The sequence below is a fragment of the Protopterus annectens genome, chromosome 5.part0, assembly GCF_019279795.1.
Source record: "Protopterus annectens isolate FY-2018-M chromosome 5.part0, PAN1.0, whole genome shotgun sequence".
Classification (NCBI taxonomy): domain Eukaryota; kingdom Metazoa; phylum Chordata; order Ceratodontiformes; family Protopteridae; genus Protopterus; species Protopterus annectens.
Genome location: NC_056735.1, coordinates 1,170,683,501 through 1,170,711,076, shown reverse-complemented (window position 1 = coordinate 1,170,711,076; position 27,576 = coordinate 1,170,683,501). Strand labels below are relative to the sequence as shown.

The 27,576-nt window shown below is 44.7% G+C and overlaps 1 protein-coding gene across 1 annotated transcript in view; it reads left to right on the top strand.

The window, feature by feature from the left end:
• XRN1 (5'-3' exoribonuclease 1) overlaps positions 1 to 27,576 on the top strand; it is a 2,408,514-nt gene that overhangs the window by 509,740 nt on the left and 1,871,198 nt on the right. Inside the window, exons 11-12 of the mRNA XM_044071018.1 lie at positions 14,931 to 14,997; positions 15,079 to 15,181. Of these exons, the coding sequence (XP_043926953.1) occupies positions 14,931 to 14,997; positions 15,079 to 15,181 (170 nt within the window). The remainder of the gene's footprint in view (positions 1 to 14,930; positions 14,998 to 15,078; positions 15,182 to 27,576) is intronic.

The following is a 27,576-nucleotide window of genomic DNA, read 5'->3' as shown; positions in this document are numbered from 1 at the left end:
GGAGTCGTGCATCGCAGACCGTATGCGGAGGGGAGTCGTGCATCGCAGACCGTATGCGGGGGAGTCGTGCATCGCAGACCGTATCGCGCAGGGGAGTCGTGCATCGCAGACCGTATGCGGAGGGGAGTCGTGCATCGCAGACCGTATGCGGAGGGGAGTCGTGCATCGCAGACCGTATGCGGAGGGGAGTCGTGCATCGCAAACCGTATGCGGAGGGGAGTCGTGCATCGCAGACATTATAGAAAGTAGTTTGCTTCTCCATGGGACCTCAATTTTGTACTAGAAAAGGAAACCTTGCCCCCTTTTGAACCAGGAACTTCAATTCATGTTTGGTTCCTTTGTTTGAAGACACTGACATTCTTCGTGTTTCACTGTTGCCGTCATAACACTTGGGTAATCTGCCTGTAGGTAGCGCTCAGTTGGCCCGAATACCAGAGAGACGCATCGGTTGCTGTGGCTTCAGGACTGACGTCAGGGGTATAAAAATAGGCAGCCTACGCCATTACATTGGTCTTTCTTGCTGAGGAGCCCGAAGCAGAAGCAGTTTGCACTAGTGCTGGTCGGCCACTATCTGAGTTTTCGTTTACGAATTGAATCATCCTGAAGTCTTCTAAAGCTGAGTACCCCATTGGGGATCCTTTTTTCTTGCTCTAACAGATGTCAGAAAAAGTTAACAATTGTCTTGCCTGTGGAAAGCAAATACCACACCGACATCTTCATTCTTACTGCATTGCCTGTTTAGGCCCAGACCACGATGTACCTTGCTGTCAGTTTTGTGCTTGTTCAATGCCTAAACCATTCGTTGTCAGGCCCTTGTTGTCACTAAATACTTTTGTTCTCGATCTCCGTATTCCAAAATGGCTTCAGTAAGCCATCCGACTACAGATATTCCGAAAAAAAACATAAGGATAAAGACAGAGACAGACCGCATAGGTCCATAGCTGCCGACGACACTTCCGTTAAGCTAGTCGCCAGTTCGCCGGTACTAAGTGATGAGGTATCGCAGCCCCTGATGCCCGCTTTAATGGATTCGCAGGCCTCTACCAAGACCTGTTCAGTGTCTGGTATGCCGCGAGACTCTCTTCTTCGACCATGGAACCTGCGGCTGTCTCTACCTTGGATGGGACCGGAGCAGCTGAGCTGGCACTGGCTTCTGAGGAAGTTTTTGCACTACCGATGTTTGACACAAACCGGCGACTTCACTTCTGTCTAAAACTACCAAGTTTCTAAGGCCAAGAGTATGTGCTACGCCTAGAAAACTGACAACCAAAGCGCATGCACCTGCTCCCTTGCCACAACATAAAAATGCTTAGAATAGCAGACGACTTTATTATGCTGATTAGGGGAAGTCAGCCTACCCCTGCTAAGAGAAAAAGAGATCAGTCCCCAGCAGCTTCAACAGACCAAGAGTCTGACGACTCTGAGGTTTCTGACTATGAAGACATGCCCTTGTCTGCTTATGAGGATTTAGATGCAGAGGAATCCATTCCCTCTGCCTCCCCTCCAGAGGAGTTTTCTTTTGGTGAAACCTTACATGCTTTAAGAGAGCATTTCCACTGGGAATGCCAAGACTATCCTCAGTCCAAAAAGAGACTCTGGGAATTCCTAGACTTGCAACGACATAGGCCTTTAGCAATACCCCCAGTCCTGGAAGTTGTGGATGATGTCTTTATGGAATCCATTCTTACTCATGATACTTTACCCCCTGCTCCTAGGAAACCAGACAGGTACTACAGAGTACCTGACTCTCATAAATTCCTTTTCAGAAATCCTACTGCTGACCCAGAGATAATTTCTCAGGGGCCTAAAGGTATCAAGGCAACTACAGCTAAGAATCCCATCACTTCGGACAGGGATTCCAGAGCTTTAGACAGATGAGGTAAGAAAGTATATACTTCTCCAGCTCTCGCCATTAGGACCTTAAATTGTCAGTTTCACATGATTAAGTATCAGCAACATATTATGGAACTTATTAAGCAAAAAATAACTACCTTTGCAGACTGTGCAGAAAATAAAGAATTGCAGGAACTTATGCATTCTGCAAGCCAAGTCAGCAAGCATATATTGCAGTGTGGCTTTGACACCCTAGAAGCATCTTGCAGGGCAGCAGTCACTGGTTCTGTACTGAGAAGACATGCTTGGCTGAAGGAGCAGACCTTGCCAGACCATGTCAAGTCAAAGTTATTTAGACGTTCCTTTGAATAAGGACACTCTGTTTGGCACCAAAGCAGAAGAGGTTTTTAAAAATATGGAAGAAAAAGATAAATCTATGCAGACAATTAAAGAATTCTTACAAGTGCAGCCTCCTAGATTCAATGGGCATTGCCCCTTGAAACACTGGTCGTTTCCAGCACCTTCCAGGCCATCTCAAACTAGACCCAGGGGAAACAGACCACCCAGACTACAATCTCAGGGTATGCAAAGATCCAAGCAATGGAGTGCCCCCACCCCCAAAGCAGGGAATGCTAAGCCACCTCCCTACGATAAGACCTCATAATGACTTCTCTACTACACTCCTTACCTCTGCCCAGCCACTTGTGCCCCTAGGAGGAAAACTTGCCCTTAACACACAAAAACTGGATGATGTCCATCACCAAAGACCAATGTGTCTTCAGCATTGTATCCCAGGGGTACAAATTCTACTTCCACTCACTGCCAACCCCAAAAGGGTTCCCAGACCTTCCCCCAAACCAATGGGCAGAGGCACAAAACCACGTTAATCCCTGCTCTCTCTGTAAGGGCAATTCAACCTGATGTTCTTCGTGTTTCACTGTTGCAGTCATTATTACATTTGGGTAATCCTGCTGGCAGGTTGCCCTCAGTCGGCCTGAATTCCAAAGTCTTGGGTCGTGCGTCGGCTTTCGTCACCCCCTCCCTGACGTCAGGTTGTCAGTGGTATAAAAGAAGCAGCCAACGCCATTTTCTTTAGTCTTTCTTGCCGCATGGTGCCGAAAGCAGAAGCAGTTCGCAAGTGCCGGTCAGCCGACTCCTGAGATTTTCGAATTCAAATTTCAGATCCGAAGTCTTCTATAAAGCTAAGTACCCCGTTGGGGAAACTTTTTTCTTGCTCCAGGACCGATGTCAGAAAAAGTTAATAATTGTATTTCTTGTGGGAAGCAAATACCTCATAAGGATTTTCATTCTTACTGTATTCCTTGCCTAGGCCCTGATCATAACTTTCTGGGTTGTCAGTTTTGTGCTAGATTTAACCAACGCACTATTAAGCGTCGGTATGATTTTGCTTTAAACTACTTTGGACGCAGATTTAATTATCCAGAAATGTCGTCGGAAAGCCATCCGACTACCAGTATTTACAAAAAACGCAAAGAAAAAGAAAGACAGCCGAGGCCCAAAACTGACGATGCTTCTTCTAAGCCAGTCGCCGGTTGTCAGTGAGGTGCTTTCGCAGCCCCTGACGACCGCTACTTTAGAGTCACAGGCCGCTAGCGACTCCCACATGGAGTCGGCCATGCCGCTGGAAACTCAAGGTATTGAAGCCTCAGACGCTAATCCTTCAGATGGGTCCGGAGCCGCTGAGCAGGCACCAGCTTCTGTGGGTGTATTCAGATCCATCTATACATTAAACAGACTTCAAAGGCAAAGACTAAAGCACCTTCAAAGGCAAAGAAGCAAACTCGAGCCACGTGGACAAGTTTCAATGCCCAAAAATCAGATGCTCAAAATGGCTGAAGACTTGATTACTTTGATCAGGGGTTTCCATCCCCCTCCTGATAAGAGGCCTAGGCAAGAGACTGACTATGAATCTTCAGATCAGGTTTCCATTCCTTCTGATCAGGAATATTATTTCCCCCCTATGAGGATTCTGATTCTGAAGAATCCATTCCTTCAGCTTCTCCTCCTGAGGACTATTCTTTTGGGGAAAACTTGGATACCATGAGGGAGTATTTCCACTGGGAGAGCCAATATTTTTCAGAATCTAAAAAGAGGCTCAGGGATTTCCTGTTGCTACTACAGCACAAGCCACTAGCCATCCCTCCTGTGGTAGACATTGTAGATGATGTGTTTTCGGAGTCTAGCCTTACTCCTGACTCTTTACCTCCAGCCCCTGTTAAGCCTGACAGATATTACAAGGTCCCTGACTCACATAAATTCCTTTTTAAAAACCCTGCTGCAGGCCCAGAAACTATTTCTCAGGGTCTGAAGGGAGTTGAGGCTTCCGCTGCAAAAAAAACAACCTCTTCTGACAGGGATTCTAGGGCACTGGATAGATGGGGAAAACTGGTTTACACATCTGTTACCTTGGCTATAAGGGCCTTAAACTGTCTGTTTCATATGCTCAAATATCAGCAACATGTCTTGGCACTGCTTAAACAGAAAATGTTGTTAAACTCTGAATGTGCAGAAAACAAGGAAATGCAGGATATATTGCATGATGCTAAACAAGCTGGAAAGCATACTTTGCAGTGTGGTTTTGATTCTTTAGAGGCCTCCTGCAGGGCCGCAGCTACAGGTTCTGTAATTAGAAGGCATGCTTGGTTAAAGGAACAAACTCTGTCTGATCATGTTAGTTAAATTATTAGATGCACCTTTACAGCATACTTTGTTTGGTGTTAAGGTGTTAAAGAAAATAGAGGACGAGGACAAGGCTAAATCTATGCAAAAGGTCAAGGATTTGTTACAAGTACAGCCACCTTGGTTTAGTAGACACTGGCCAACAAAGAATTGGTCCTTTCCTGTGTCAGACAGACCTCAAAGGGGCAGACCCAGATGCCCTAGGGGCAGATCCCAGGCGCAAGGTTCATACAGGTCTAAGCAATGGGGTGCTTCTGCCTCCAAAAGTGGAGAAGACAAATCACAACCTTACAGGAAACGGTCTCAATGACTTCCCCATGCCTGCACCAAGCACTTATTTCCTGGCAGTGCCCTTAGGGGGAAAATTAACACTTTTTTTTCTCAAAATTGGCACATTATAACCCAGGACAAGTGGGTTCTAAATACCGTGTCGCAAAGCTACAAGTTCCAGTTCCAAACCCTGCCAAAGGCAAACTGCTGGCCAGATCTCCCAAAAAATCAATGGGCAGAGGCACAAAAACAAGTCTCATCCCTCATGGACATAAGGGCCATTCAACAAGTGCCAGAGCAAGAGCGGGGACAAGGATTTTACTTGACTGTTCTTGGTACCCAGAAAGGACAAAGCCTGGAGGCCAATACTGGACCTATCGATTCTGAACACATTCCTGGATATACCAAGATTCAAAATGTTGACTTTGCAGCAGCTTCTGCCCATGCTGGGTAAGAACGCTTGGCTTGTAACTTTAGACCTAAAAGAGGCATACCTGCATGTCCCAATCATACAAATATGCAGACGATACCTCAGATTCAAGGCGGGCTCAATGCATTACCAATTCTCCGCACTGCCCTTTGGCTTATCTACTGCGCCCAGGGTCTTTACAAAGTACCTGGCACCAGTAATTGCATTCTGCAGACAAAGAGAAATACAAATATATTCGTACTTGGATGACTGACTAATTCAAGCAGAGAACAAGGACATCCTTCTACAGCATCTGGCGTTTGTGAAAAAACTTCTAACATGCCAAGGGTACACAGTCAACGAAAAGAAATCCAAACTAGTACCCTCTCAAGAGATAATATTCCTGGGTGCAAGCTTAAATACAACTGCCCAGATGGCTTATCTCACGCCAGACAAATAAAGGTAACTGACTACCTATTTCAAAATGTTAGCAACAAAGGCCCAGTTATCTGCAAGAAAAATTCTGCAGGCTTTGGGCTTCATGGCATCCTGCATCCTACTCATTCCATATGCAAGACTGCATAATGAGGAAACTTCAATGGTACCTAAACAGTGTTTGGACTCAACATTGCCACAGCCTAGAAACTACAATTGCTCTCATTCCCTGCCTGCAACAGGAGTTTTGACGGTGGGCAAAGGCTTGTTACCAAAACAAGGGACAGCCGTTCACATTACCCCCAGCCAGGCAGACACTAACAACGGATGCATCAGATTATGCCTGGGGGGGCCCACATGGCAGGAAGTTGCATTCAGGGAACATGGACCTCAAACCAAATGCAACTACATATCGATCAAAAAGAGATGCTAGCTGTACAAAATGCCCTGACAGCCTTCAAGGACCTACTTCATCCAGGACAACTACTGATAGACAGACAACACCATGGTCATGTGGTATATATACAAGCAGGGGGGAACCCATTCTTACCCCCTTTGCAAACTAGCCATGACTTTGTGGGACACAGCATTGACTTACCAAGTACATCTGCAGGCACAATTACTGCCAGGAAGAAAAAATACTTTGGAAGACGATCTAAGCAGAAACCTCATGGATCCCCACGAGTGGCAGCTGGGTCCACAAGTCTTCAGCATGATAAGAAGGAGATGGGGATGTCTGGACATAGATCTATTTGCCTCTCCTCACAACTACCAACTAAAAAGATTCTACACAAGGATTTATCACAGACAAGCATGGAAAGTGGGCGCCCTATCCTTCAGCTGGAAAAACCTATCACTATATGCCTTTCCCCCTCTGCCTCTCCTCCCCGAGGTACTCCTAAAGGTCAGACAGGAGAAGTCAAAGATGATACTGATTGCACCAGACTGGCCCCGCCAGCACTGGTACCCAATATTGAGAAGCTTGTCTCACTGCCCATCTTGGACCTTACCTCAAGTTCTGCATCTGCTGTCCCAGCAAAACAATCAGATCCTGCACAGCCGGCTCAGGACTTCAAACCTGGCAGCATGGCGGAAAATGTAGTCTTACAAAACACACCTCTCAGCAAAGCGGTGATGGATGTCATTTTGGAAGCCAGAAGGCCTAGTACTAGAAAACCTTATGCTGCAAAATGGAACAGATTCTGTGCTTGGAACCAGGCACAAGGAACAGATACAGCTGTGCCAAATATTCCTCAGATTTTACAATACTTAACTGAGATGCTGGACAAAGGCCTATCTTTCTCATCTATTAAAATTCATGCCTCTGCCATTTCGGCTCATTACAACGCAGAGCCACCAATCTTTTCTCATCCCTTATTAAAACAGTACCTCAGAGGAGCCAAAAATTTAAGGCCTCCAAGGAGGTCACCAATGCCTGCATGGGACCTCAACTGTGTCTTGGAAAAACTCACCCTGCCTCCTTTTGAGCCAGCGGCTACTGCGGATTTAAAGTTTTTATCTTGGAAAACAGCTCTGCTCCTAACAATAACTTCTGCAGAACTAGTTTCAGAGCTACAGGCACTGATGGCTGTGGAGCCTTTTATCATTTTTTATCCGGACAGGGTCTCCTTGAGGACAAACCCAACATTTATGCCTAAAGTGGTATCCAGTGTGGCTCTTAACCAAACCATTCATCTGCCAACTTTTTATCCAAATCCACAGAACAAGGGGGAAAGAATTCTACATTCTTTGGACATACACAGACCGCTTAGATTCTACTTGGACAGAACCAAAGTTTTCAGAAAGACAGAGCAATTACTAGTGGCATATGCTGCAGGATCACAAGGAAAGGCTACCTCAAAGCAGACTATTTCAAAGTGGATAGGCCACTGCATTCGTTTCTGCTACTGATACCATGGCAAGCCAGTGCCTAAGGGCATTAGGCCACATTCCACCAGAGCTGCAGCCACTTAAGCAGCCTTTCTCAGGGGAGTACCAACCAAGGACATTTTAGAGGCAGCTACTTGGAGTTTAGTGCACACCTTTACAAAGGACTATCTGCCACTCTACTGTAAATCCAGGGTAGGCTTTGCCACTGCAATTCTGCAGGGCCTCATAGCCGCTCCTAATGCTGTTTAGCTCCAGCCTCCCAACCATAGCTTTGGGAATCTACCCAAATGTAATGACTGCAACAGTGAAACATGAAGAACATAGTACAGTTGTGTACACTTACCATAAATGTAGATGTTAGAGTGTATTCACTGTTGCAGTCCAGGTTACCCACCCGCCATTCCCCCTCTTCTTCTGATGGAACCTATCTTTCCTACTCTGATTTATACAACCTATGTGGTGTATTTGCTTGTGGATGAAGGTAAAGTTTATATTGCTGCATGTAATTTTATATATAGATATAAATTTTGGCTCCCCTTTTAGGGTGCACCTGACATCTGGGGCAAGAAAAACTAAAGAAAATTGCGTCAGCTGCTGCTTTTATACCCCTGACGACCTGACGTCAGGGAGGGGGTGACCGACAGCCGACGCAGGACCCAAGACTTTGGAATTCAGGCCGACTGAGGGCAACCTGCCAGCAGATTACCCAAATGTAATGACTGCAACAGAGAATACACTCGAACATCTACATTTATGGTAAGTGTACACAGCTGTACTTTCCTGCAGAACAGATGGGTCAGGGATTCTATTCCAGACTTTTCCTGGTACCGAGAAAAGAGGGCACTTGGCACCCAGTCCTAGATCTGTCAACTCTCAACACCTTCCTGGTGGTACCAAAATTCAAAATGCTCACCCTGCAGCAGCTTCTACCTATGCTAGCCAAGATGCCTGTTTAGTCACCGTAGACTTATTGGTTTACCTTTAGAACTGCGAATCACAGCAGTTCGAATGCTCATATGAGTGACTCGAAACCACAAAAATGGAAATGTCGACAGTCCTTAACATGCGAAAAACAGCAAATCGAAAAGCAGATTCGCTGTTTTTCGAACATTAGTGTCGAGGAAAAAAAAGTGTAAAGCAGGGAGGCAAGCCCCCCTGCAACCCCCATGTGGGGGGCTGTGCCCCCCACACCCCCCTACTTTATTATTCTAACTGCAAGATTGTAGTACAGTGGGGAAAAGGAACCATTTTCCTATCCCCACTATTATGCAATCCACCCCAGAATGTCGAATGTGCAGTGAGCGAATCTCACTGTGCATTTGCTCATTGCACATTTGAACCTTTTTCCGTTCGGCGTTTGCATACTTTGCAGACTGCCTTTCAGAATTGTTCTGTTCGCCTTTGTGCAATACGCCGTTTTAAAGGTAAACCCTGCACATCCCTATAAGGGAGTCCTGCAGGAAATATCTAATATCTCTGCTTCAGGGCAGAATGTATGCATTATCAGTTCTCTGCACTTCCCTTTGGCTTATCCACTGCTTCCAGAGTATTCACAAAATGCCTCGCTCCAGCCATTGCTTACTGCAGACAGAGAAATATTAAAATTTACCCGTACATGGACAACTGCCTGATTAAGGCAGACAGTCAGGAAATGCTGTTGCAGCACTTGATATTTGTAAGAAAAACCTTCTAACCTCCCTGGGGTACACCATCAACGAAAATAAATCAAAACTAGTCCCCAGTCAAAAGATTGTATTCCTGGGAGCAAGCTTGGACACCGCATCCTAGATGGTATTCCTCACTCCAGAAAAACAAGCCTATCTGACGGACTATTTTACTCAAATGGCCACCAAAACTCAGCTGTCCACAAGGAAAATCCTGCAGGCTATAGGGTTCATGGCCTTTTGCATCCTACTAATTCCGTATGCTAGACTGCATATGAGGAAACGTACGTGGTACTTAAGAAGTCTTTGGTGCCAACATTCTCAGGACCTGGAAACAGTCATTCCTATCATACCCTGTCTAAGGACAGAGTTTCTTTGGTGGGCAGCAGCATGCAACCACAACAAGGGACTGCCCTTCACTCAACCCCATGCTGCCCAGACCCTAACCACAGACGCATCAGACTATGCCTGGGGGCACACATGGATGGCAAGTGCGTTCGGGGCCACTGGAGCCCAAGTCAATTTCATCTGCACATCAACCAGAAATGCTAGCTGTGCAGCACGCTCTGACAGCTTACTGATCCCTACTCTTACACCTGCTAATAAAAACAGACAACACCACAGTTATGTGGTACATAAACAGTCAGGGGGGGAACCCCCTCTGCAGGCTAGCCATGGCCTTGTACATGCAGGTCCATCTGCAAGCTCAATTCCTGCCAGGCATACAAAACTCACTGGTAGACTACTTAAGCAGACATCTCCTAGACCCACACGAGTGGCAATTAGAGCCCAGCACCTTCAACCTTCTCATTCAGAAATGGGAGACCCCAGAGGTGGATCTCTTTGCCTTCCCCTGCAATCACCAGCTCAGCAAATTCTGCTCCAGGACACCTCACAGCAGGGCCTGGAAAGTGGATGCCTTATCCTTCCAGTGGGTAAACCTCTCAATTTATGCAATCCCCCCTCTGCCTCTTCTCTCAAGAATATTACTCAAGATAAGACTGGACAGACCGGTGACACCCTGGCACCTATCCCAAATCTCCACCCTCCTCACTCAGCAGGGAGGACAGATCTTGCATCTGCATTTGCAAACCCTGAATCTTGCAGCCAGCTTATTCCTTGAATTCTCCCCCAGTGACCGGCCTAAGCAAGCAAGTGCTGGACGTCATTCTTGAAGCCAGAAGACTCAGTACAAGGAAATCCTATGCTATTAAGTGGAAAAGGTATTGATTCAATCTGAAGGAGAGTACACAGCACTGCCCTCCTTGCCTCTAATCCTGGATTACCTAGCAGATCTACTCCACAGAGGCCTATCCTTCTCCTCCATTAAGATCCATGCCTCTGCCATCTTGGCTCATTACAACACTGAGCCACCTCTCCTCTTTCACCCTCTCATCAAACAGTTCATGAGAGGGGCAAATGACTTAAGGCCACCAAAGAGAGCACCCTCCCCTGCTTGGGACCTTAACTTTGTACCTTGAGCCTGCAGAATTAAAAAACCTTTCTTGGAAAACAGCCTTGCTTCTGGCATTCACTTCAGCTACAAGAGTGTCTGAGTTACAAGCACTCATGGCTGTGGAACTCTTCATTATTTTTTATGCTGACAGGCTCTCCCTCAGCACTAACCCATCCTTTATGCCTAAAGTGGTGTCCAGTGTGTCTGTCAACCAATCTATCCATTTGCCAACCTTCTTCCCTAATCCTCAAAATAAAGGGGAAAGGATCCTGCACTCCTTGGATGTGCACAGACTGCTCAGATTCTACCTTGATAGGACTTGAGCCCTTCAGGAAATCTGACCAGTTACTAGTCACTTTTGCACCTGGGGCAGAGGGCAAGGCCATTTCAGTGGCAATAGGCTAACCTCTGCCCTCTTTCTTGACCTTTCAAAAACCTTTGACATGGTCAACCATGAACTTCTTATTCTTTCACTAAAATTTATTTCCCTTAACAAGCCCGCTATCCAGTGGTTGCAGTCCTACCTGACTGGTAGACAACAGGCTGTATTATGGCAGAGCAAACTCTCCAGCCAGCTACCTCTCACACTTGGTGTCCCTCAAGGGTCCATACTAGGTCCACTACTCTATTTTTATCAACAACCTTCACACTTCTATCCCTAAAGCTACCTGCATTCAATATGCAGATGATTCCACTCTTGATTTGCTCAGCCACCTCCCCATCCGAACTGCAAACCTTAACCCAAATTACATTTAACACAATCAAGAACTGGCTCACCAACCAACATATACTTTTAAACCCCAATAAAACTAAACTTCTACTCTTCTCCCCCACTAGTAGATCTTCCACACTTTCATTCTCTGTCGCATCTAACAATGGTACCACCATTTCCCCAGATCATCACACCAAACTGCTAGGGGTTACCATAGACAGTAATCTCGAATTTGACCTACAGGTCAACAAAACCATACAGACCATCAGTAAGAAGCTTGGATCACTGTATAGAAACAAGACATTTTTAACCCCACTGGCTAGGACTGCTATCGCCCGATCACACCTACTCCCTACTCTTTTACATGCCTCGCCTGTACTCTCAAACCTCAACAAATCTGAACTAGGTAAGCTGTCCCATAGCTACAGTCATATTGCCAGATTCGCCACTGGCTCCACCTAAAGAACCCACCACTACCCGAACCTTAAACAACTAGAGTGGCTAGAATGACCCAACTTAATTCAATTCAATCAACTCTTAATAGAGCACAAAATGTTGTACCACCCTGAGGATAACCCCCTCACTTAAAAATATTATTAAGCTATATAGCAACCTGAGATCCCTGTGGTCAGCCGATAAACTACTGGTCCAAACCCACAACGCTAATAACTCTGCTGGTGAATCCCTGTTTGCCAACTTCGTTGGCAAAACCTGGAATTTGTTGCCAAACTATATAACCCTACAATCCTCCAAAAGTCCCTTCAAAAAAAATCTCAAACAGTATCTCAAAGTGAATTGGCTATGCCCATGTACCAACCCTGATTAAGTTATAAACTGAAAGCATATTCTGTAATTATCATAACTTGTAACTACGTCACAAGCTCTGCTTCCAGTCTGATGTCTCTTACTTTTAATTGTATCTGTCCATGAGAATTGAGTCCCTTCTAGGGAACACTACTAAGCCATTGTATGTAATCACTTTGTTTTTATAATTGTTTGCCAACTTCTGTGAAATCTATGTAAGTTCGTCTATGTGGAGCATTTTTTCTTGGGCCTCTGCTGAAAATGGACATGTATCCAGTCGGGTTATCCCGGCAAACAAATGTTAAATAAATTTCAAAACAAGCAATTTCTAAATGGATAGCACACTGTATCCATTTCTGCTACAAGCACCATGGGAAACCAACTTCTCAGGGGGTCAGAGCACATTCCACTAGGGCAACTTCTACCTCCACAGCATTCCTTCGGGGAGTCCCCTACCAGGGACATTCTGGAAGCTGCTACCTGGAGTTCTGTAGACACCTTCACCAAGCATTACCACCTGCCTATCTTTTCCAAATCCAGGGCAGGTTTTGCAGCAGCTGTCCTGCAGGGCATACTAGCCAGTCCCAACTCTTCTTGAATGCCTCCACCCTTTCTTCAGCTTTGGGAATCTACCCAAGTGTGATGACTGCAACAGTGAAACACAAAGAACATAGTACAGTTGTGTACACTTACCATAAATGTAGATGTTCGAGTGTATTCACTGTTGCAGTCCTGGTTTCCCACCCTCCAGCCCTCTTGTCTCTCTCTCCTCTCTCTATTACTCACCCCTTACAGGTCTATTGGTATGGTTGTGTTTTTCCCATCATAACTTAGCTCCCTATTTGGGGGGCTCCTGACAGTTTGGGCAAGAAAAACTGATGTAATGGTGTCTGCTGCCTGTTTTTATACCCCTGACAGCCTAACATTAGTCCTGAAGCGACAGCAACCAACACACAAATATTAAGTCTCTGGTATTCGGGCTGACTGAGTGCTACCTGCAGGCAGATAAACCCAGGTGTGAGGACTGCAATAGTGAATACACTCTAACATCTACACTTATGGTAAGTGTACACAGCTGTACTTTCTTGGTGGTCTCAAAACCCCAAGCTTTAATGTGCAAAGGATCTTTCCTGTTTCGCCAGTACAGAGTGGCACCTTGCACTAATCCACCTTTTCTGTCTGACATCATGTTTGAACTGACTCTTAACCAGACCATTCACCTTTCCAGTATTTTCCCAAGCCGATAACTCTGGTGGGAGAACTCTGCATTCCCTTGATTTCCACAGAGAGCAGAGGTTCTGTCTTCAAAGAATCAGACTTGAGAAAGAATTATCATCTCTTTCCCTTTTCTGCAATAAGGAAGGAAGGTAAACTTGATGACAAGCAGACTCTCCAAGTGGTTTCCAGCAGCATGAGAAAAGATTCCCAGGTCATGTCATATGGTGCTTTCCACTAGAGCTGCAGCTGCTACCCCAACCTGTTAGAGAGGCATGCACCCAGGCCATTCTTGAAGCAACTATATTGCCTTCCAGGTGCATGTTTTCCAAATGTTACAACTCTGAACTGCATCTTGAATGAGGTCAGACTTTGCCTATGCTGTCCTGCAGTGTCTTATTTCTAAATAACAAGTCCCCCTTAGTATCCTACTGCTTTGAAAGTCTTCCCAAGAATTGAGGATTGCAATGGTGAATGCAGTGCCAAACAATACTTCAGTTGTGTTTAGGAACTTACCATAAATGTTGCTGTGCAAGTAGTTTCACTGTTGTAATACAGCCTCCCTTTCTGCACCCCTCTTTTGTTTTGTGGATTGTTAGTCAGCTATGGGGGTTGAAGTAGCATTCTTATCCCCCTTCCCCTACCTACCCTGCCAGGCCCCTATCATTAGTCTGTTGGCTTTATTCTTGGAGAATTGGGGCATCTTGACACTGATTTTAGGCCAGTGGTGGTGGTTGTACTTTTTTCTCCTTGCTCTGGTGTCAGGCATTCCCTCACCCCCATCCCTGGCTTTTGCTAGGGCAAGACAAATGTGAAGATGGTGTCAGCTAATACAACCTTTATATTAACAGTATGCTTACATCTGTCTTGGAGGGATTCGGCCAAAGCCCTGGAAAGAAGTTACAGCTGTGGAAAACAGGCCGCCTCCAGGCTAGTTGCAGCAGGATGTCTTTGAAAGTGAGGACTACAGCAATGAAACTACTCCAGCATCTACTTGTGTCAAGTTCCTAACTCAGCTGTACTTTTTTGGGTATAGCACCTGTGATGGGTATCTGTATTGGTTGGAGGCAATCCTTCAGAGAGTAATGGAGCAAAACTTAGTTGGTGGGTGTCTGTGTGTGATTGAGCTGAGTTCTGAATGCCTTTAGCTTATACCACAACCTTTCTTAAAACTTTCTACGAGTGGTTATTCACAGATTTTGGTATGGTATTCTTTCACTTTAAATAAAACTTTACAATAAGCAGCTTCACTGACTGCAGAACTTCAGGGACTCTTGTGTCCATGACTGGTTTCTTCATGCTGCAATCTGTTGGAATGTCCATGTGTGGAATTTCTCTTTACTTCACACACCACTAAGAGTTTAGAAGGGTACATATTTGTGTAAAGTACGTGCTGAGGCTAGTTACCTCTGGGTTTTACATCACTGGACAGTCAAGCAGTTGAAATATGTCTAATGTAAAAGGCTTGCATACCTCTTTTGATATCCTCTGCTATGTTAAGTTACTGACGAAATGTACAGCTAATGTTCTCTTTTAAATTAGGCTCATGAAGATGCCTTAAATTTAGCTGCTTTGGAGAAATGTGAAGATGGAGAGGAGTGTCCCAAAGGTAAATTCATATGGTAATGGTTGTAGTTTTTGTAAACTTCACAAAACTGAAACTTAATGTTATTTTTTTCTAATTCTTCAGACTTGGTTGATGATGCAGAAGATGATGACTTATTTGAAACAGAGTTTAGACAGCACAAGCGATCATACTATATGACAAAAATGGGGGTTGAAGTTGTCTCTGAGTAAGTTGGCTTACTGGAGTTCTTATATCTTGAATATTAAATGTCATATAGTCAGATGTGTGTAGTGTTCCAGATTACTGTTTCGAAATTCATGCAGTATTCACCGAGTCATTTCAGTATGTTTCAAAACCTCTTAATTGAGTAAGAGTATTGTGATACACTAGAATTCAGACTTAAGAAGATGATTAAGATATGCACAAAAGAAAATGGTACATACATTTTAAGTATTTTTGTTCCTTCAGATTTTACTTTAGTAAGGGTATTTAATTCTCAAAGCAAAGCTGCACTGGTCCAGACATTTTTCTGTAATGCTTCTTTTCCCTTGCACAGACCACTGTAAGTTTCATGGCAGTTTACCAAGGATTAAGAATCCGTGACCTGCAAGCTCTAATGAGCAAACATCTGAACAGTGTTTCATAATGAGAGTATGTTACTAAAAATGAACCCATGCATTATGGCACTTGTCATGTTTACTGTTTTTTTTTAACCACTCATGTCAACTACTAGTGTTCTAACCTTCTAGAATGTCAGATAATGTTTAGTATGTGTATTTGATTTTTTACAAATGTTTGAGATACTGTACCAGAAGGATTCATTCTTTTAGAAAATCTAAGCAAGTGTTTGACTTCTTAAAAGGGAAGGAGGGCTTGCATACATCTAACCAAAGATTATACAAGTAGTAAGCTTATTGTATTTATTGCCTCTTATTATGGTAAGTTCAGCGAAACACTTCAATGACTCGTAAGGTCTCATTCTGCAAGGGCTGCACTTATAGCTGTGGCATAATTAGGAAGATTCCTACTTGTATTAATAAAGGTTGCTATTTGGAGTATTGTTTGTACCTTCCCTGAATGCTGCAAGCCTGAAACTTAGATGTTCATCGTGCATACAGCTGCAGTCATAACAGATGGGTTTTCCTGCCATCAGGCAGGTCCTCGGTCGGCCGAATTCCAAAGTTTAGGTCCGGCGTCGGTTGTCGTCGCTTCCTCCCTGACGTCAGTGCGGCAGGGGTATAAAAGAACCAGCCGACACCATTTTCTTAAGTCTTTCTTGCCGTGCGGTGCCCGAAGCAGAAGCAGTTCGCAAGTGCCGGTCGGCCAGCTCCTGAGGTTACGAATATTTTGCAACTGAAGTCTTCTTGAAAGTTAAGTACCCCGTTGGGGAAACTTTTATTGCCTCAGACCGATGTCAGACAAAGTTAATAATTGCATTTCATGTGGGAAGCAAATACCGCATAAGGATTTTCATTCCCTCTGCATTCCTTGCTTAGGCCCAGACCACGACGTCTCGGCCTGTCGTTTTTGTGCTGCATTCAACAAACGCACCATTAAGCGTCGGGCGGAGTTCGCCCAGCACTATTTTGGCAAAAAATGTAACTACATTATGTCGTCGGATACTCCGACTCCAGTTTTAACTAAAAGACGCAAAGATAAGGACCGACATAAGAGGTCCGCGGCCTCTACCGACACCACGCCAAAGCAGACTACAGGTGCTCCGGTTCTCAGCGAGGCACCTACGCAGCCCCTGACTACCGACGGCACTTCATTGGCGGTGTCTACTGTGCCCGAGGTCGCAGGCTCTTCGGCCCACACCCCGACTACAGATACCGAAGCCACTCTTGGCGGTGAAACTCAGAGTTTAGACAGGTCTGCCACCTCTCAAGGTGTCTTCAGGCCTTCCTCTTCTTTTTCCATCAAGGCTTTCACCAAGTCTAAAGCAGCCATGCATACTAAAAAACAAGCTGCACAGAGCCCTTCTCAAGGCCCCATGCCTAAAAAACAGATGCTCAAAATGGCTGAGGATTTAATTACTCGTATCAGGGGTTCTCAACCCCCCCCCCCCGGACAAAAGGCCCAGAGTGGAGGAAGAATCCCCCTCCTCGGACCAGGCCTCCATTATCACAGAACATTCTGATGACCAGGAACATTCATACTCTCCTTTTGAAGATTCTGATGCAGAGGAGTCCATTCCCTCTGTCTCCCCCCCCCCCCCCCGAGGATTACTCTTTTGGGGAAACCTTGCATACCTTGAGGGAACACTTCCACTGGGAAGGCCAAGAGTACTCAGACTCCAAGAAAAGGCTTAGGGATTTTCTCTTGCTCCCTCAGCACAGGCCCCTGGCTATACCTCCTGTCTTAGACATCCTAGATGATGTGTACTCGGAGGCCTGCCTTAACCCTGACTCTCTACCTCCAGCCCCAGTCAAGCCTGACTGGTATTACCGGGTTCCTGACTCACACCAATTCCTATACAAAAGCCATGCGGCTGACCCAGAAACTATCTCACAGGGCCCCAAGGGAATTAAGGCCTCCACTGCTAAAAATCCTCTACCTTCAGAGAGGGATTCCAGAGCTTTAGAAAGGTGGGGGAAAAAGGTATACACCTCGGCCACATTAACCATGAGGGCATTAAACTGCCAGTTCCATATGTTAAAGTACCAACAGTTTCTGTTATCACAGTTGAGAAGCAAAATGTCACAACCTGAACAACCAGACTTGAAGGAGTTGCAGGATTTGATACATAGTGCAGAACAAGTGGGTAAACATACCTTGCAATGTGGTTTTGATGCTTTAGAGGCCTCATGTAGAGCTGCTGTTACAGGATCAGTCATATGTAGACATGCCTGGCTCAAAGAGCAAACCTTGCCAGATCATGACAAAGCTAAATTACTAGATGCCCCTCTGCAAAAGGATGTATTATTTGGTGTTAAAGCTGAGGAGGTATTAAAGAAAATGGAGGAAAAGGCTAAATCAATGCAAACAGTGAAAGATTTCCTGCAGGTTACAACCACCACGTTTCAGTAGAAATTGGCCTTCCAAAAATTGGTCCTTTCCAGCCACGGACAGACCCCAAAGCGGTAGATACAGGCACCCGAGGGGCAGAGGGCAATCTCAAGGATCATTTAGAGGCAGACAATGGCAAGCACCTACACAAAGAGGTGGTGAGGATAGTTCACAGCCATTCAGAAAGCAGATCCAATGACTTTCCCCTTTGCATGCCATGCAAGGCTCAAATGGCAGCACCTTTAGGAGGAAAACTGGCATTATTTTCGAAAAACTGGCATATTGTCACAAAAGACAAATGGATCCTGGACATTATAAACAAAGGCTACAGATTCCATTTTCACACCCTTCCAAAAATGAGAGGCATGCCAAACCTGCCACACAATCAAAGGGCAGAGGCACAAAAACAAATTTCAGATCTCATGGACATGAAAGCTATTCAAGAGGTACCTACACAAGAACAAGGTCAAGGTTTTTACTCCAGACTATTCCTGGTACCAAGGAAGGGAAAAGATTGGAGGCCTATTTTGGACCTATCCATCCTAAACACATTTTTACTCGTGCCAAAATTCAAGATGCTCACATTACAGCAGCTTCTTCCCATGCTGGGCAAGGAGTCTTGGCTGGTAACATTGGACCTCAAGGAGGCATACCTGCATGTCCCAATCAGACAAGATTGCAGAAGATACCTCAGATTTCTTGCAGGTTCAACTCATTATCAATTCTCTGCATTACCCTTTGGCTTATCTACTGCACCCAGAGTATTCACGAAATGCCTGGCATAAGTAATTGCCTATTGCAGACTTCAAGGGATACAAATATACCCATATTTGGACGACTGCCTGATCGAAGCGGACAGCAAGCACATACTTCTGAAACATCTGGCTATTGTAATAAAGTTGTTGAATTCTCTGGGATACACAGTCAACAAAAAGAAATCAAGGCTAATACCCTCTCAAACAAACACCCGGATGGCCTACCTCATGCCAGAGAAACAGGGGCAAATAACTCAATACTTCAGAAAACTAGCAAATTTCACCAGGCTGACTGCAAGGAAAATCCTGCAGGCTCTGGGATTCATGGCATCTTGCATCCTACTAATCCCATGTGCAAAGCTGCATATGAGGAAACTTCAGTGGTACTTGAAATACCTATGGTCTCAACACAGACACAGTTTGGAAACAATAATACCACTGATTCCATGTCTTCAAAAAGAATTTCTGTGGTGGGCTCAAGCATGCCAAAGAAACACAGGTCTCCCATTCTGCAAACCTCAAGCAAATCAAGTCATCACAACAGACGCCTCGGACTATGCCTGGGGGGCACACATGACAGATAAGTGCATTCAGGGCAAATGGTCCCAAAAAGAAAAGCACCTACACATCAATCAAAAGGAAATGCTAGCAGTAATAAATGCTATTATAGCTTTCAAAAACCTTCTGCATCCAGGTCAGCTATTGATAAGGACAGACAACACCACAGTAATGTGGTACATAAACAAACAGGGAGGAACCCATTCATACCCACTATGCAGGCTGGCCATGTCTCTTTGGAACATGGCTCTGGAATTACAAATCGAACTTCAAGCACAGTTCTTGCCAGGCAAGGGAAACACGCTGGCAGACAACCTAAGCAGAAATATGACAGATCCACACGAATGGAAGTTGCATCCTCAAGTTTTTACAGAGGTAATTCAAGCATGGGGAAGGCCAGACATAGATCTCTTTGCCTCCCACAGAAATCACCAATTGAAAAATTCTGCTCAAGGACCTTTCATCCACAGGCCTGGAGAGTGGACGCACTCTCTTTCATTTGGACAGCAATGACAGTTTATGCCTTTCCACCTCTTCCTCTGCTGCCCAAAGTTCTATTAAAAACCAGAGCAGACAGACCAAAGATGATTCTCATTGCTCCGGACTGGCCAAGACAACACTGGTACCCACTCCTGAGGAGCCTGACGCATTCCCCACCATGGACCCTACCACCAATGCCTCTACTTCTGACTCAACACAACTTCAAAACTCTTCACAGTCAGCTGAAAACACTCAATCTAGCCGCATGGAAGATTCCTTGACTTCACAACAGACCCTACTCTCCAAGGAGGTGCAGGATGTCATTTTGGAAGCCAGAAGGCCTTCTACTAGAAAAGTTTACTCCGCAAAATGGAAACGGTTTTGTGCCTGGAATGAGAAAAAGGGTCAGAATCCTGGAATACTTAATTTACCTCAAATATTACAGTATCTAGCTGGGATGCTAAACAGCGGACTTTCATTCTCCTCCATCAAAATCCATGCCTCAGCCATTTCTGCAGAATACAACACTGATCTTCCTTTATTCTCTCACCCCCTCCTAAGACAGTTCCTCAGAGGGGCTAAGAATATAAAACCCCCAAGGAAACAACCAGTACCTGTTTGGGACCTCAATTTAATTCTAGAAAAACTGACCTTGCCTCCTTTTGAGCCAGCTGCCTCACCAGAACTGCAATATTTGTCCTGGAAAACAGCCTTCCTTCTGGCTATCACCTCAGCTCGCAGGGTATCGGAACTACAAGCCCTCATGGCTGTGCAGCCTTTCATCATTTTCCATCAGGACAGAGTTTCCTTATGAACCAATCCGTCCTTTATGCCAAAGGTAGTATCCAGGGTAGCTTTGAATCAGGCTATCCACTTACCTACCTTTTACCCTAATCCTCAAAACAAAGGAGAAAGACTACTACATTCCTTGGACAGCCACAGACAGCTGCGTTATTATTTGGACAGAACAAAGCCTTTCAGAAAATCAGAGCAACTCTTTGTGTCCTATGCTACAGGAGCTCAAGGGAAGCCAATTTCCAAACAGACAATCTCAAAATGGATAGCCCACTGCATACGCTTTTGTTACTCTTTTTTCATGGTAAAACTGTACCAACCGGCATCAGATCTCACTCCACAAGGGCCACAGCTACCTCTACAGCTTTCCTCAGGGGGGTTCCTACCAAAGATATTTTGGAAGCAGCCACTTGGAGTTCTGTGCATACCTTCTCCAAGCACTATCACCTACCACTATACTCCAAATCTAGAGCAGGCTTTGCCACTGCAGTCTTGCAGGGCATCCTGGCTCCTCCTAGTTCCACCTAGTGCCTACCACCCCTTTTTTAGCTTTGGGATTCAACCCATCTGTTATGACTGCAGCTGTATGCACGATGAACATAGTACAGTTTTATACCTACCATAAATGTAGATGTTCGAGTGCTCATACAGCTGCAGTCCAGGTATCCATCCCTCCTTCCCCTCTTGGGACAGGCCTAATGGCTAACACGTCTGCATACAACCTGATTGGGGTATTCATTTATGGTGTATTTGCTTGCAACTACTGTTTTTTGTTTATATTGCATTGCATTATTACATAAATTTATGTATTGCCTTCCTTCTGGGGGCACCTGACATCTGGGGCAAAGAAAACTGAAGAAAATGGTGTCTGCTGGTTCTTTTATACCCCTGCCGCACTGACGTCAGGGAGGAAGCGACGACAACCGACGCCGGACCTAGACTTTGGAATTCGGCTGATGGAGGGCCCGCCTGACGGCAGGAAAACCCATCTGTTATGACTGCAGCTGTATGAGTACTTGAACATCTACATTTATGGTAGGTACAAAACTGTACTTTTCACAGTAGGGTAGGTTTTGACAAAGCTGCATTACATGTGATTTTGTAATTATCCACCATTAATGGATTACATATGTACCAGTTTGGACACTCCCCAGATGTTAAAAGTTACTGGTTTAGTAACCTTTCCTCAGCTTTAGATAGTACATTCATTGAGACGTTTCCCATAACGGCAGATCTTAGAAGGAGAGATCACTGTATCTGCAAGGGTCATCCCCCTTTTTAACACTTTGGATTACCTTTGTTTTTTTTTTTTTCCAAAGAAGGGTAGCAGTCTGATATTGTGTGCAGTTATTATGTACTGTATGGAGCACTCAATTGTGCTTTGAAATCTGGGGAAAAGACAAGTACCCTCAGTACTACTACTGTCACACTAGAGCATTATTAACACTTAGCTGCTACACCAGAAGAGCAGTGAGAAGCTGTTACTTTTGATTCAGACTTTATAAAAACAAGTCCAAATGAAGTATTTAACAGCTTCTTGGTGCTCTTTTGTGGTGGCCACTGTGTGTGTTGTAGGTTAGTGTGTTACAACTTTCCGAGCTGTAAAACTCTTGTCGCTACTGCAGTTTTTTTTTTTCCTTTTATAGTACATGACAGCAAGTAAAGCTCCATGTACTACAAAGAATTATGTTTCAGTTTATCTGATCATAATTCTTGACATGGAAATGAAATCTTGACATCCATGTCATGAATGTATAACCGCCTGGTTATGATTGGAGATCCAGTCATAAGTCTATTTTGCGAATAGTTCCTACTGTGATATATATGTTAGAACTTGCGGCAAAAGGGCATTGCCCTCTACAGCTTTCTTGCCCTGGACAATTGATGTAGCTATGTACCATTACTACTTAGGTTCATAGATTAGTACTAAGCTAACTGCCCTTGAGAGCCATTTTAAGCCTAGCCAATTATCCCTTGTGAGACTCAAACCCTGCAACTTGTGTGTGTGTAAGGCAAACACCTTAATCATTAGGCCACCCTCCCAACCCTATGGTTGGAAGGGAATTGCACACAACTGCTCATTAGTACCATAGTTGGTACAAAATTAGTGCTGGTCTTAACGTGGAACAGAACAGCAGTGGAAAAAATGGATTGATCATTGCACCCTGGTTCACATTGTTATCTAAACTGTAAACCATTGTGGTAGAAATATTAAATTAAATTGTGGAAATGTCTGGGTGCTTATAAGATGGTTAATGTCTAGAGTTATACCTTTATAGGGTAAAGTTGGATTATGTTTCAGTAATGTTGATGTGTTTTTGGAGTCAAGTCTTGAATGGTATATGCTCTTGTTCTGTGAATAGTGGTCTAGTTAAGACTGATTTTTGAGTAGTAATATAATAGTAATCCACACAGTTTGTCGCATTATTTTCAGTCTGTTCTTGGCAGGTATAACAAGTGTGATTAAACGAGTGTAGCTCCTTTCCTTCCTCTGACAGTTTTTCTTTCACTTTGTCCTTTCTTGGTTATGAATTACAATAAAAAGACACCATGCTGTAGTACTCTTTTCTTCCTTTGTAATATTTTCATTTTTTGTCTCGTGTTCATTTTGACTGCATTGATTTTTTTTTTTAAAGACTGTGCCTGTGGTAGCCTTTCAAGAAATTTAATGTCTGACCCACTGTTTACTGCTAGTACCCTACTGGACAAATTGTCAGCTTTAAAAATGTGAGGCTAATTCCCTTATTTTTGTTCCACTTGCTAGGTCAATTGTTCCCTAAGGCATTTGTGAGGGTATTTATTTTAGTGACTGTTAAGTCACTAATCGCAGTTGTGATGCCGTTCAATTCCCATGTTGCAGTATTCTGCATATGGGTTTACTCTTCAGTTTTGCGTACGTATGGCCAGTATCTAAAAGCTTTCAGTCCCTCTGTGGTGCGTAAGACTTCTGGTGTAGTTGAGATTTTGTGAGCCATAAAGGTGACGTTTGTGCACACCAGCTCTCAGAACTTTTCAGCCACCAGTCGTACAGCAGGTGTTTCTGCTACCACTGATGTCTGATTTGTTTATCAGATAAGTACACCATTGGGGACCTTTTCAGTCCTTCTAAAATGTAGTATTGCTTGTTCATGTCATCCGGAAAGGTTAAGTGTCAGTACAGTTACCAAATCCCTCATAAGGACACCCACGATAAGTGCCTTTTCTGTTTGGGATGGTCACACGATCATATGGCCTGTCTGATTTGCCAGGCCTTCGTGCCTAAAACATTGCATAGTCACCTGTATGCACTTAATCTTTATCTTGCAAACCAACGTCTGAAGCAGCTTACGTTACGGATGAAGAGTTCCTAAGACATCTCCGCAGAACCACCAAAAAAGGCCAGGACCTTACGGCCTTCGTCAATGGCTATTCCGGTGCCAGCCTCAGATGCCGGGGAGAAAACTGCATTTTTTGAGGAACCGTCCGAGCCCTTGTAATCTCCGGTTTCTAGACAGACATCCACAGGCCCTCTTAGAAGAAGAGAAAAGAGAAAACACATTTCTTCTTCTACAGAAAAGCATGCCTGATTGGCAGGCTTTCAGTCAAAGCTTTTTCAGTGCCTTTATGGCACTGAGGCCTATCACTACTGTTACTGATTCCACTTATCTTGAGCCCTAGGCCTCAGCCTACTGACAGTTACTAGAGAAGAAGAGGTTCTTTCAGATTCCTGTAATGAATCTCTTTCTTACAACTCACAACTATCCTCCCCCTTGGGATACGGATCCCCAGAGGAAGTGTCAGTGGATGCTCAGTCCCTAGCTGAAGACTTGACCTTTAGTGAGACAATAAGCAGGATGAAGGATCACTTTAAATGGGAATCCTCAGAAGTGACTGAGGTACAAAGGAGGTACGACCTCATTCAGATGGAAACCCCCAGCCCATCTACTGTTCCTCCTATCCTGCCTGCCTTTTTAGATGCCTTTTCTTCTGCATCTCTGAACCTTGACTCCCAACATCCTGCCCCACATGGAGCAGACAGGCTTTATAAGGTACCCAACACTGCTAAACATCTGCTTAAGTGCCCACCAGCTGATCCTGCCACTATAACAGTCTCTACGGACAAAGCTTCCAAACTCCTACTTACTACCTCCATTCTCCCAGCTGACAAAGACAGCAAGATGATGGAAAGGTTGGGCAAAAAGATATGTGCCTCGGCTGCTTTGGCCTTCAAACTACCAGACCCACATGGTCAAGTATACCTTGTCCCTCTTAGAATCTGCCACTAAACACCTGGTAGATCTTCCAGACTCCCCTGCCAAAGCATCACTGTCCTCTCTCCTCTCAGGTCGCCAGACACTCTATCAAGTGTAGCTTTGCTGCTGAATCCTCTGCCAGGTCAGCCGCATCATCATCTGCCTTATACAGATACTCTTGGCTTTGCCTACGACCTCTGCCAGATGATTTTAGGGCAAAGCTCAATGATGCTCCTTTGGATAATGCTGCACTCTTTGGTTCTAAGGTGGCAGACCTTTTCAGATTCCTGCAACTAAAGGGAAAATACATGCAGGACCTGAAACATGTACTGGATGTTCATCGTGTTTCACTGTTGCAGTCATTACATTTGGGTAATCTGCTGACAGGTTGCCCTCAGTTGGCCTGATTAACAAAGTCTTGGGTCCTGCGTCAGTTGCTGTCCCTTCTTCCATGACGTCAGGGGTGTAAAACATGCAGCCGGCACCATTACATCAGTCTTTCTTGCCGTGCAGTGCCCAAAGCAGAAGCAGTTCGCAAGTGCCGGTTGGCCGAATCCTGAAATTTTCGCTTGAGTTTCAGAACCAAAGTCTTCAAGTAAAAGCTAAGTACCCCGTTGGGGAAACTTTTTTTCTTACTCCTTACTGATGTCAGTAAAAGTTAATAATTGTATTACTTGTGGGAAGCAAATACCTCATAAGGGTTTTCATTTGTACTGTATTCCTTGCCTAGGCCCTGACCACGACGTACCTTGCTGTCGGTTTTGTGCTTTATTTAATCAGCGCACTATCCATCGTCGGTACATTTTTGCTTCTAAATATTTTGGCTCTCTGTTTAATTATCCAGAAATTACGTCGGTTAGCCATCCGACTACCAGAATACCGAAAAAACGCAAAGAAAAAGACCGAGACAGGCAGTTGAAGTCCAAAACTGCCAACGACGCTTCTCCTAAGCCAGTCGCCAGTTCGCTGATACTCAGGAGCTTTCGCAGCCACTGATACCCACTACTTCTGATTCGCAGGCCTCTACTGAGACACATTCGGAGTCAGGTATGCCGCGAGATGCTTCAGATATGGAACCCACAGATGTCTCTACCTTGGATAGGTCTGGAGCTGCTGAGCAGGCACCGGCTTCTGAGAGTGTATTCAGGCCTGCAGACTTTCATATTAAACTGACTCCAACTTCAGTACTAAGGCCTAAATCTCTATCTATGTCTAAAAAACCGATGCTCAGGCCACATGTTCAGGCCCCTATGCCTAAACAACAAATGATCAAAATGACTGAAGATTTAATTACTCTGATCAGGGGTAGTCAACCCCCCCCCCCCTCCAAGAGGCCTAGGATTGAACTTGACTATGAATCTTTTGAACAGGACTCTGTTTCTTCTGACAGTTCTAATGATCTGGATTTGTCCATACCTACTTATGAGGACTCTGATGCAGAGGATTCCATTCCCACTGCCTCTCCACCTGAGGATTTCTCTTTTGGGGAAACTTTACATACCTTAAGGGAGCATTTCCATTGGGAAAGTCAGGATTTCTCTGAATCCAAAAAGAGGCTTAGGGATTTCCTTCTTCCTCAGCATAGGCCTTTGGCTATATACCTCCTGTACTACACATTGTTGATGTGTTTTCAGAATCCAGTATGACCCCTGATTCCTTGCCTCCAGTCCCTAGTAAACCAGACCGATACTACAGAGTTCCTGAGTCTCACAAATTCATTTTCAAGAATCCTGTTGCGGACCCTGAAACCGTTTCTCAGGGGCCCAAGGGCATTAAGGCTTCTACTACTAAAAATCCTACCCCTTCTGATAGAGACTCCAGGGCACTGGATAGATGGGGTAAAAAGATTTATACTTCTGCAACCTTGGCAATCAGGGCTTTAAACTGTCAATTCCATATGCTAAAATATCAACAGCATATCATGGGACTGCTTAAACAGAAAATGATGTTGATTTCTGACTGTGTGGAGAGTAAAGATTTACAGGATTTATTGCATTCAGCTGAACAAGTTGGCAAACCTACTTTGCAATGTGGTTTTGATTCTTTGGAGGCCTCTTGCATGGCTGCTGTTACTGGGTCTGTGCTTAGAAGGCATGCTTGGCTTAAGAAGCAATCTCTGCCTGATCATGTTAAAGCAAAACTTTTGGATGCTCTTTTACAGCAGGGCCGCCTGTTTGGCAATAAGACTGAAGAAGTTCTAAAAAAGATGGAAGATAAAGCTAAATCTATGCAAACTGTGAAAGATTTCTTACAAGTACAACCTCCTAGATTTAGTAGGCACTGGCCTACTAAGAATTGGTCCTTTCCAGTTCCTTCCAGAGCCACTCCAGCCAAACCCAGACATTCCAAAAGCACCAGGTTTCAGTCTCAAGGGACTTTCAGAACTAAGCAAGGGGCTGCTTCAACTTCCAAATCTGGAAACAACAAAGAACCACCCTATGGTAAACGGTCTCAATGACTTCCCTTTTAAATTACCAAGCGCTTGCCTTTTAGCCGCCCCTTTGGGGGGAAAACTGGCTCTTCATTCAAGCAACTGGCAACCTATAACCCAGGACAAATGGGTTTTAAATATAGTGTCCCAGGGATACAGCCACACGCTGCCAACTCCAAACGGGTGGCCAGAGGCTCAGAAACAAGTACTTTCCCTCCTAAACATAGGGGCTATTCAACTAGTACCAGAAGAAGAAAAGGGACAAGGTTTCTATACCAGACTTTTCCTGGTACCCAGAAAAGACAAATCATTGCGTCCAATTCTGGATCTGTCCACTCTAAACACCTTTCTGGGCACTCCA